This window comes from Chelonus insularis, unplaced genomic scaffold (genome assembly GCF_013357705.1).
Source record: "Chelonus insularis isolate UGA/USDA-ARS -01 unplaced genomic scaffold, ASM1335770v1 contig_52_pilon, whole genome shotgun sequence".
Lineage (NCBI taxonomy): Eukaryota > Metazoa > Arthropoda > Insecta > Hymenoptera > Braconidae > Chelonus > Chelonus insularis.
Genome location: NW_023276626.1, coordinates 178319 through 190980, shown reverse-complemented (window position 1 = coordinate 190980; position 12662 = coordinate 178319). Strand labels below are relative to the sequence as shown.

The following is a 12662-nucleotide window of genomic DNA, read 5'->3' as shown; positions in this document are numbered from 1 at the left end:
TTTTCACAAGGAAAAAGATTGACAATTTGATGAGCTAACTCTTTGAATCTTGTCACTGTTATTCTATTTAGAACAAACATTCATTTGGAAATTATAAGATTATCATTTCAATGAAAGGATCAAATGAAAAATAAATTATCATTAACGTAATCGTAAAAATGTATACCTGAATTCGGAAGAGATTTTGGTTCGTTATTAATGTCAACTGGACCAAAAATTTTATTAGCTTCAGCTCTCAAAATTATTCGAGTCAATAGATTTCTTAAATTTTTCTCTACATGATTATGAGTTAAATAGTATTTCACTATAGTTTTTCCATCGGTTGTATCTTTTATAAGTTGATAAATTGGCTAAAAAAGTGGAGGATGAAATTAATACGAACTACTTTTAACTTTTTACAAAAATACCAGATCCGTTGAAAAAATATGTATTAATGTGTAATACAATTTTTTGATAATACCATTCAAAATTAAGATTCGTGAACCCTGGAATTTTTACTTACATTATTCAATTGTTCTTCAGTAAGTTGTTCTTCAATTATCACCAATTGTTGATCCTGTAAGACAGATTTTATTATTAAAAGTGAATATAGTGCAAATATAAGATGTATAGATAAATAAAATGTTTTCATTAAGTAAATTGATAACGTCATCACAAAGCTGTACAAAAATTAAAACTTTTTGTCCATTATAACGTTTGTGTGAAACATTTGTAGAAATTCATTTAAGCTTTTTGATAATGTTTATTAACTATATCAAAGAATTTTATATATATTAATTAACATTTCATTTTAAGAAAAAACTGTTCATTCATTCTCCACTGATAATAAATGCTTTACCATTAGGACCTCGATATTGCCTTCCTGCACTGCAAATAAAATATTATTATCATGCATTACATTTTTATCAATAATACCAAATTAAATAACAAAGTACCATCCTTAGAAAAACATCATTCAATGTCAACAAATAAATACTGAGTTAAATCAAAATTGTCATGTAAACAAAACACAACATTCACCATTGCATTACAAAAAAACTCACAATTTTCAATTATCTATAGCGTTGAACATCAAGTACTGAGTAGTAGACACTATAGTTATACGTTCGTGTTGTCACGTGATACTTCGTGTGTGTTCGTTTTACGCGCTGAGACGTGTTTGTTGGTTTGTATCAGAGGCAAAACACGTAAAGTTCACTGGTTACTGTTTATTGTGACGGTTAACAATCAGAAATTATTATTCAAATAAGTAAGCACGAATTTTTAAAAATCAAATGGACAAAAAGTTTTAATTTTTGTACAGCTTTGTGATGACGTTATCAATTTACTTAATGAAAACATTTTATTTATCTATACATCTTATATTTGCACTATATTCACTTTTAATAATAAAATCTGTCTTACAGGATCAACAATTGGTGATAATTGAAGAACAACTTACTGAAGAACAATTGAATAATGTAAGTAAAAATTCCAGGGTTCACGAATCTTAATTTTGAATGGTATTATCAAAAAATTGTATAACACATTAATACCTATTTTTTTAACTGATCTGGTATTTTTGTAAAAAGTAAAAGTAGTTCGTATTAATTTCATCCTCCACTTTTTCAGCCAATTTATCAACGTATTCAAAATACACTTGAAGGAAATTCGTAGTTGAATATTATTTGACCCACAATAGTCTAGTAAACTATTTGAGAAAACCTACTGTGTCAAATGATTATAAAATTCAAATTTGAGGACCATTTATCTTCAAATTTAGTGAACGATAATCAGCTATCAAGTTCCTTTTCTTCGTTCAGGTATTTACAATCATTTTGATGATATTAATTATAATGATAGTTTTAGTAACTGTCCAATAACAATTTTTTTTTACAAACAGGATTCAAGTTTCCAGATTTAAGGAGATAGCTTATCAAATAGTCGACTTCTTTCCATCAGAAAATGTTTCATCATATTACTCTCCATTCAACAAAATCAACGGAAAGTGTGAAAACCCCCAAATGGCAAATTATTTGACTAATATCATCATTTCAAAAGTCATTTGATCAGTAATCATATCTAAGTGATGACATTTTAATTTATTTCTATTTTTGGACGTTTTTATAAAAATTTTTAAATAACTAATACTATCCAAAAGTTTGAATATATCATTGAATCAAATTTTGCAACATAAATTTTTACCGCTATTCTCATTCGATTCAGCTAAGATGTTTTTTTGTCTTTAATGTAATAAACACTTTAAAATCACATCAAGCTATATGAGACATGTCTTTATTTTTCAGAAAAATTTAGGTAAATTTAAATGTGGTGAGAAAAAATGTACGAGAAGTTTTTCATCATTAAATTTACTTCGCAAACACACTAATTCAAACATAATCTTAATTTTGAGAGAAATACAGTCTGTAACAATAAAACAAAAAAGAAAACAGTTTCTATTTCTACCTGCCATAATTCTAATATTTTAAATGTTGAAGTACCGAATTTTTAAAGATAATTAGAATTGTGTATTTTGAAATAATCACTGCACTAAAAATCCTAGTTATATTAGTCATTCAAATGTTGAGAGTATTGACATTTCTATTGTATCTAACATATCATCAACTGATAGAAATGAGAAAACGAACTTTAAAAATGTTAACAATACAGATCTTGTATTTTTTGCTGCAAAATTATTTGCTATAGTAGATCTGCCCCGTATTAGAGCCATAGATATTTTTAAAGATACGACAACATTAATTACAAGTATTTTAGCAAAAATAATAACAAAAGTCTTCATAGCTATTAACGAATCAGTAGAGAAAGAAGTTAGAAAAAAATTGATGAATTGTTTTTTGATATAGAGAAACAATATGATACAGATACGTATACCGAATTCAACATTTTTCGAATATTTAACAAAATAGGTACATATATAGAACCAAAAGAATACCTTATTGGAGAAGTTCAAGAATTTATACTAAAGAAATGGTAATGAAAGAAGTGTGTGCTCAATTTATTCCTGTACGTTACGTTTTAAGAAAGTTTTTGAAATGCCACATATTTTTTCAGAGACAATGGATATATTTCTGGATTAAATGATAATAGAATCATTTCAAATTTAATACAGACAGATTTATGGAAAAATTTGTCAAAGGATTTTCAGGAAAAGATTATTCTTCCAATTAATTTACACTTTGATGATTATGAAACCAATAATCCATTGTCTTCTCATAAGGATCTTTCTAAATGTGGAGCTGTATATTTGAGCTTACCATCTTCACCACCACATCTTGCCTCAAAAAGTAATAATATTTTTTTGTTTATCTTATTCAATTCATTAGACAGAAAAGTAATTAAAAAATTCAATTATTTTTGCAAAAGTTTTAGATGAACTTAATTTTCTAGAAAAAGAAGGTATAGAAATTCAGCTGGAAAATAATAAGACACAAGTATACTTTAAAATGGCATTGTTTTTTGGGTGACAATTTAGGATTACACGAAATTTTTGGATTCACTACAAGTTTTAGATCATCTCATTTTTGTAGATTCTGTCAAATTAAACTCGAAGACATTCAAATGAATACTTTGAAATTAAAAATCTAATGTGTAATGAAAAAAATTATAAATCTGATTTAGAGGAAAATAATCCAAAAAGTACAGGAATAGTTGAGCCATGCATTTTTCATAATTTAGATGGTTTTCATGTCACAAAAAATTTATCAGTTGATGTTTTACATGATATACTTGAAGGCATTTGTCAGTATGATCTTGGATTAGTTTTCAATGATATAAGCGAAAATAAAAAATATGTTACATGAGATAATTTAAATCATTTGATAAAAGGATTCGATTTTGGGCCTCACAAAAATATACCTCCAGAAATTCTTGACCGCACAAAACAGGCATCTAGGAATGCCTGTAAAAACTGGCGCCAAGTCCACATTCAAGTAAAATTAGTATAAATGGAAAAAAGGTAAGATCAAAAAAACATGTGAAATCAGGTAAAACGCCAAGTTAGCTGCGTCTTTTTTCATAATTTTTTCGAACTAGCAATGTACTATTGACTTATAAAATTTCAGTTAATTTTGAAGTACCAAAAAAAAAAATCTTCAAAACCAAAAAACTATGGAACTTGGCCCAATTTCTTAAATTCTTTCAACAGTTCCATATATTATAGTTCGTACATAAGAACATTTGAAACTGAATTGGGCAGACTTTAAAGACAAAATTGGGCCAAGTTCCATAGTTTTTGGTTTTAAAGATTTTTTTTTGGTACTTCAAATTAACTGAAATTTTATAAGTCAATAGTACATTGCTAGTTCGAAAAAATTATGAAAAAAGACGCAGCTAACTTGGCGTTTTACCTGATTTCACATGTTTTTTTGATCTTACCTTTTTTCCATTTATACTAATTTTACTTGAATGTGGACTTGGCGCCAGTTTTTACAGGCATTCCTAGATGCCTGTTTTGTGCGGATTTCACTTCTTTTTGAAGTGAAAACTTCTTCAGGCGCGTTGGAGCAATTTTTAGTAGGGGACAAACTTGTAAGTTCACATCACCAAATCATCCGTGTTACTGACATAGTAACGTTGATATAAAATCTATAGCTATGAAGTTGAAGCGTTCCTCTTGAATAACAGTAGAAGTATATATACATATATATATATATATATATACATGCAAGCGGACGTTTGGTAACATTTTGTGCGACCAAAGTGGAAGTTTGGTGACGAATTGGAATTTTGGTGACTGTCACCAAACTTCCCTACAACGATTATGGAAGTTTGGTGTCAGTCATCAAACTTCCAAAATAATTTTGAAATCTATAAAAAAAAGAAAAGTAACAGAAAAATACGATAAATATCGGATATACGGTTAAAACCATATAATATAATAAGTTCTGTTCTTCAAGAATCTAGGGGAAGCAGAATAACTGAGGAAATATCAAAATTTGTTACAAAAAATAGATTTATCACAATTAGTTTTTAAATTTTTTACCTAATAACGGATATTGAAGATTAAAACGAATAGTATTGATATGGAATTTTTGTGACTGTCACATTTACATTCTGTGTTCACTGGGTAACTCCTCCAGTTAAAGGAGCACTCTTACTGATAATGAAAGGAAATGATCGTAAAACTCAATTTCTGTTCTTTTACAACAAATGGTATGTTACGAACAAAAGAAGTATGTTTATATTCATTTTACACAGTGGATAACATTGTTTCAGTAAAAGAAAAAATTTCCCGTTGAAAGATCTCAAATTGAATAAATCCTGTTTTCAATTGTTTATAACAAATTTAATTGTTATAAACAATTCACATTAACAAAAAGTAGCATATAACTTTCCGAACAACCCCCTCTACATATCTGTTGAATTTGGTCGCAATCGAATTAACCGTTTTGGAGATTACCCCGAACAGACAGATAGACACCAGAAATTTATATAGTAGTATATATACGTGCAAGTGGAAGTTCGGTAACATTTCGTACGATCAAAATGGAAGTTTGGTGACGAATTGGAATTTTGAAGACAGTCACCAAACTTCCAAAAAAATTTTCTCCTTCCAAATTAATTTTTTTTTTCAATAAGGTTACTAGAAACAACGCGCGCTCTCCGAGCGCGCTGTCTCAAGACAACAACGTTAAAAATTATTTAATTTTTATTTTTATTTATTTCAAAAATTTAAAAATTTATAACAATTTTAGGTAGTTCCTATGCTACGTATGTATATTTTCTGCTCTTTTATTACTCTGCCAAGCCAGTTTTTTATTTTTCTGAAATAGAAAAAAGTTCAATGAAATAATGTCTTATGAAAATAGTGAAAAATATGATATTGCAATAAGACATTATTTGAAGCCAACCACAAAATTTATAACAATTTTAGATAGATCTTATGCTACATAGTCGTATTTTCTGCTTTTTTATTACTCTGCAAAGCCAGTTTTTTATTTTTCTGAAATAGAAAAAAGTTCAATGAAATAATGTCTTATGAAAATAGTGAAAAATATGATATTTCAATAAGACATTATTTAAAGCTAATCACAAAATTTATAACAATTTTGGATATTTATTATAATTGTTTTTTCTTTCAATCATCTAGAACATCATTTTATCCATGATTCCAAATGAAATCTATTAAAATCGATATGCAACACGCGGGAAACACTTTTTACTTTTTTTAATCATATTCTTTTGTTGTTATTATTCGACAAACACTTATTTTTCATTGATCATTTAATACTTTTCTTTACCAATAATTCCTAAAAAAGTTTATTTAAATCGATATACAACACGCGGGAAACTTTTTTCATTATTCAGAACATAGATGTCTCTTGGTTAGGCAAGAGAGAAGGAAATATTATGAGTTCAACGTGAAAGAGAGTGATAACAATACGTAACGCAAGAAAGAGGGCACTGTAGGGAGCCCAATGTGAAAGAAAGTGACAAAAGACACATTCAGTAAGAGAGAACACATGATAGAGCGCTCGATTAAGTAGAGTGAAACAGCGAGCGAAAAAATCTTGAATAGCAGAAATATCGCTGTTAGGGGCGTGGCTTATTTATAATTCCTTTAATAATTAATAAAAAATTCTCGTTTAACGTTTAATTGGAAGCTCATGATATAAGATAACTACCTATTAAATATGAAATCATAATATGTAGCAATTATAAAGATATTTGCATATAAAGATGCGTTGATGACGTCACACAAAATTTTTCGTGTATAGAGTAGTCAGTAGCCTTGGCGCTCATGGGGGAAAGAGCGCGCTAGTGAGAAAGAGAGAGAGAGGGAAAAGGTGAATGTGCACTTGGCGCCGAGTATCTACCGCTACTCTAGATACACAAATAAAAGCTAAACATTTAAAATGACTGGCGCAGAAATGCTGTGTTTAATTCGCTATTTACCACTGATTTTATGTCAATTTTTTCTCCATAATAGTGAGTTATGGTGTTTGATATTACAACTCCAAAAAATTGTAGAAATAGCAACAGCTAAAAATCTTTCTAATGATTCACAAGATCATATTAGAGTTGTGTTTGGAGAATATTTACAATCACTTTTAAAACTTTACCCAAACCATTAAAACCTAAACATCATTTTCTCGTACATTATCCAACTATTTTCAAGACATCTGGACCTTTTGCAAATATGTCATCAATAAGGTTCGAGAGCAAACATAGAGAAGCAAAAATGACTTCAAAAACTTCATCAAATCGTATCAATGTATGTCGTACAATAGCAATTGAACATCAGCTGATTTTAATAACAGACTTTTAAAAATAATAATGATAATTCATGTGATTTGTTTGATTATTCTTTGATTAAAATTGAAGTTAGAGACCACTTGAATGCATTGTGCAAATTTTCTCAAATATTGCCAAATGAAATTAAAAGCTGCACACAAATTCCTGTCACCGATTATTTTATAATTGAAGGGAATAAAATTGAAATTAATGATATTGTGATGATACCATCCGAAGATGGCCCATTATTTTATAAGATAACTTTAATTATTTTATACAATGACAAAGTATTAGTTAAAAATTATAATGATATTTTTCATGATAATAAATTAAATGCGTATCAGATTTATAGTTATAAGTGCACCCGTGAAATATTGGATGGAGATGATTTTTTTAGCAGTATAATAACACATGAAGTAACAATTTATGATGGTAAAAAATATTTTGTTAAAATTTGGATGTAACAAAAATAGAATTTTCATTCATATTAAAGTATTTATTTATAGGATCATTTTCTAAAAAAATAAATAATTTATATTTCATTAATTTTGTGAATTTTTTTGGCTTCATTCCTAAAATACTATTTTTAAATAATAAAATTAATAAAAACTATTATTTTTTATTTTAATTTGCGCGCTACCGTTAGATGGCGCAGTAAATTTTCGCGGTAAGAAATTTTACTATGCAGTGTAGTAATTTTTACTATAACGCTGAGATGTCACCAGATTACCGACAAATTTATAGCAATTTTTACTATATATTTCTCTCCGTGTAGTATGGATAGTGACATTATTGTCGAAAGATTCCGAAATAGTCTTAAAGACCACAACTTGATTTATTTTGAGATGATAACGGATGGCGACAGCAGTGTATATTCGAAAGTACTACAAAACAACCCTTATGAAGACATTTGTATGATAAAAATTCAATGTATTAATCACTTATTATGTAACACCTGTTATGTAATTTTGCTCTTTAAAGGTGTCAATATGTAAACCATATGCTTAACCGTAGAGACTTTAAGTTCCTCTTTTTAGTCCTAGCCTTTCGACCAACAGACAGGGATGAGGGAATCTTCGATAAAGAAAGTAAAAATGTGTGATTTATATAAAAACAATAACAAAATTTTATTGAATGAAAATTATTGAAAAATTATAACAACAATTTAAACGTTACCAACAGATGATTTCTTTTACTCTGGTCGAGATGAATTACAATTAATTGGTCCTTAGTCGATATTCCAGTCAGCGCAATTATTCACTTTTTCTCGCGAATTAATTTAAATATCAATTTAAAAATAATTTGACGATCAAATAAACTTCATACAAAAATTTACAAACTTTGAAGTATTATCAATACAATACTCAAGACTCACGATTTAAGAGATGTTCCACGACGATCTGATCTCGATCTTACTTTTTCGACAACTGACTGATGCATCAAACCTTACGTATTTATTGAGTCGAATGTGACATAATTAGAAATCCCTTGCTTCAGGCGCGCACAAGTCCCTTCGCATGGTCTTTCCCTTTTTTGGAAAAGCTAACGCTCTTCTTACGTCACGTACTTTTTTTTTAAAAGTTTCATTGCTTTTCGCCACGTGGGTTTTCCAAAAGCAATAAAATATCTAAAAAATGACTTCCTCAACTATTCTTCGAAATCCTTTCTATTTTAACAAAATCTAAGGAAGGCTCAAAAAATAACTTGAGTAATAATCGTTAACCTCAATCCTTAAGTTTTATTGCTATTCATTTTTAGCTTTTCTTAAAATATATTTTAAATAATTATGTGAAATAATTTAAATACATTCAGACATTACACCCCCCGTGTTAGACGGAAGTGCGAGTGACAAAGTTAGATCGAGTACGACGTTTTTCTTTTTAAAATCGCTTTTACAATAAGGTTAGTACCACTCAATTTATACATGATTAGTTATTTGAAATTACTTTTTATCTATTGGTTGACAATGATAAACTATTCTATAACTATTTTAGAACCCTTCCGAAGACCTTTTGGCAGCTCACTGGTGGCTCCTTTGTCATCCTTCTGCAAATTAATTGAAGTTGAGTCGGCCAATTTTGCGGAAAGTTATTTACTTGCCAAATATTCGAGTTGTCATTTCTGTTCTTTGATTATCTATATCTGGATATAATGGAGAACTAGTTTCAGCTGCTGTAACATCTTTTCCACGTTCAACATTTATATCCGACATCTTTACATTTGAAAAATATTTATTTGAATTATCTTTCGCCAAATGAACCAATAAGTATGTAATTGAGTTCCAGAGGGCTCCTATTGATTTCAATGACCATCCGTACACGCTATGAAGAGTGTAACCATGTACAATGGTATCTATTATTAGTTTACCTATTTTCAGGACCATACACACGCCAATGAACCCTGCGCTGATAGTCCTAAATTTGACAAATCTTCCTCAGGTCTTCTCCCAGGCATTCTTGGCTAATTTTTCCAACGATTCTTCATCCAACATATTATAAATTGATGGCTTATCTGATATTGATCCTCTGGTTGCCTTTCCCGCAACTGTCTCTAATACTGCTGCTTGTTCCATGGTGAACATTATTCGATTCCTCATAGTTCCTAAATCTTCGGACGTATAAATTCTGCTACTCGCCAAATAAACGGGACTTTTGTATTCCCAAGTAATTTTCGAGTCTGCTCTTAGACTCATCGGTGGTGCTGTGTCGACAGGTTTTGGCATGAACTTATACCATGTCTGTCCAATTCTATAAAATTGTAATAATGGCGAATTACGAGGAATTTGTGCTGCATGATTTGTGATTATATGAGTTTTCGGTGATAAGAAAAAACTTTGATTGTTTCTTAATATTGGTATTCTGTTATAACAAATTTCTGTATGCTGAATCTTTACTTCAACTGGAACACATTGTGCAATATGAATAACTTCTCCAGCCAAAATTGTCATGAATCCAGGTCCTTTGATGAATCTGTAGGCGAATTCATCGGGCTGAGTTGATGCAATAGCCAGGCTGTTCTGTAGAATCTCCTTCTCCAGCTTACACTTATGCATCATTACATCATGATATAATGTTTGAAGCTGACGTATAATGTGTCTTTCAACATAAATAAATTTAGTATTAATATAAAGAAAAATGTCCATGTTATCAGTTGTTGTGTTGACTGCTTTAGTTGCTTCTACTTGACCGAGTGAAGTTCCAATAACTATGAAAAGTTTTGGATGCTCAGTCTTTAATAATTTGAGACCACATGAGTCTTCAGCTCCAATTACAGATAATGAGAATGTAGTATCTTTCGACTGAACTGTATAAATCGTTTCCTTTTTAGTTTCTATTTTCTGAGCTAATCCTCTATATAATATTGAATATGTAGTCATAGAACAATATCTACGCAGTAATTGATCCCAGAAGGTATGTCCTCCTTCGGGATCTACACATGTTCCCGAATTTAAATTACATTTAAAACCGGACGGCAAATAAATTTGATTGGAATCCGTTTTTACTCGGGCTATGGCCGATCGTAAACTAATACGAACAGTGCCCATTACTACTACAGAATTCCATGTACCGTATGGATCTGAGTACTGTGCACCTGAACAAGCTCCATTTTGAGTTGATGAGCCTGCCAAGGTGATGCTTCTATTTGTAGTTGTATTTAATAGTAAACCATCTATTACTGCATTAGCGATTCAAAGCGTGCCATGATCGTGCGTTATCTGGCATGCTTTCCTTGACATGGAATGGACATAATCCATGTACGCGTTATCAACAACCGAAACATGAGAATGCATTCCACAATAATGCACAGTTCTACTTATTTCAACCTTACATTGTTTTATTTCAACATGATCATATTCATTACTTTGCAGTAAGAAAAGGTTCACATTTGCTATTCGTACATGCTCGTCTTCAACATTGCATTCCTCAATGTCTAATAGAGATATCGTTGTCATATTCAACGACTTAGAACCGCAATCAACAAGAATTAATTTCAATAATCTGGATCTTTCTCCTTGGTTATTCGCTTTTTTGACTTCTTCAATTGTTCTTGAGCTTCGAACATCGTTATTTTCGACTTTTCTAGTCTATCAGAATGAACTATTTTCGGTTTATTCATAATTAGTATTTTGACATTTCCATTTGGATGTATCTCTAAAACTTCAAATGGTCCATGATCATGATCACCTAATTTATTTGGCTTTGGACTTTTTTCTAAGAAAACGTTATCCCCTATATGTAATTCCATAGGTTCCATTTTTCTGTCATAATATTTCTTTGACGTTTCATTTGAATCTACTAGATTTTCATAAGCTAATTTACGTATGATTATTAATCTTTCCACTAAATCTGTTATATAATTTTCATACGTTGGCAGACGATCTAAGTTATGCAGAGGTTCATTCGTCGGGACGCGCGCTATTTTTCCAAAAACAAGTTCATAAGGTGTAAATTTCGTACCTTCATGAACACTCGTATTATATGAGAACATGGCTAATTCTAACCACTCGTCCCATTCGTCACCTTTACGTGCGAATTGTTTTAAATATTCTCCCAACACATGGTGGGATCTCTCTAGAGAACCATTTGATTGTGGCCAGAACGCGGTTGTCTGCAACTTCTTTATTTTAAATCTTTTCATTATTCTTTGCATAAAAGCACTAATAAAATTACGACCTTGATCAGTCAATAAAACCTTCGGTGCTCCAAACACACAAATAAATCTTTTAATAAATGCATCCGCAACCGAAATCGCGGTCATATTTTCAAGTGGAATCGCGACACTACACTTTGATTCCTCGTGATGTAACTAGTAATGAACCTACTATGCCCATTGCAATTTTCTCGAACACTGTACCTGGAGTATCCATAATAATCATCGGTTGCCTATTTTTAACACGAGTTAATTTTTTTAATGGACAATTTCAACATTATTGTATTCGACGTTGCACGTCGCCCTTTAAATCTTCCCAATAATAATTATGCTTTAATCTATTATATGTTTTAGACACACCTTTATGACCACCAACGGGTGAAGAGTGTGCTTCCGCAAAAATTTTATCACGTTCATCCGGAGGAACGTGCCTAATAGTTCCTAAACAAATAATTACCTTTATATTTTCATTCTCAAAAATTCCTTTAATCATTGATAAAACATCATCCCAAGGAATATTTTCTATATACTTTGAATAAGCAACCGAAACTGTTTTAATATTCCTTTCTTTTAAGATGCCTTTTAAATTGACCAAACATCGTCCTAAATGACTTTTTACTCGAATTATAGATTCTCCTTTCGATTTACGAATTATACATGCAAAATTAACTTTTCGATTAACCTTGAACGAATAAATACTTCCTACTCTGGGAGCTTTAATTAAAGGCATTTTATTAAGATCTTTTAATTTCTTAGAGCCCTCATCACAAGGATGTCCA

General features: G+C 30.3%; 1 protein-coding gene across 1 annotated transcript; it reads right to left on the bottom strand.

The window, feature by feature from the left end:
• Nucleotides 1-58: 58 nt before the first annotated feature.
• Nucleotides 59-974, bottom strand: LOC118070149 (uncharacterized). The gene is made up of 4 exons (XM_035088580.1): nucleotides 839-974; nucleotides 503-556; nucleotides 167-350; nucleotides 59-63 (listed from the first exon to the last, which is right to left on the bottom strand). The coding sequence occupies exons 1-4, from the start codon at nucleotides 893-895 to the stop codon at nucleotides 59-61; spliced, it is 300 nt and encodes a 99-aa protein (XP_034944471.1). The 5' UTR covers nucleotides 896-974.
• Nucleotides 975-12662: the final 11688 nt, after the last annotated feature.

Coding starts and splice junctions, on each gene's coding strand:
- LOC118070149 (XM_035088580.1), bottom strand. CDS start 895: ATGCATGATAATAATATTTTATTTGCAGTGCAGGAAGGCAATATCGAG. Junction 557..838: donor GCAATATCGAGGTCCTAATG/GTAAAGCATTTA, acceptor TCTGTCTTACAG/GATCAACAATTGGTGATAAT. Junction 351..502: donor CTGAAGAACAATTGAATAAT/GTAAGTAAAAAT, acceptor CCACTTTTTTAG/CCAATTTATCAACTTATAAA.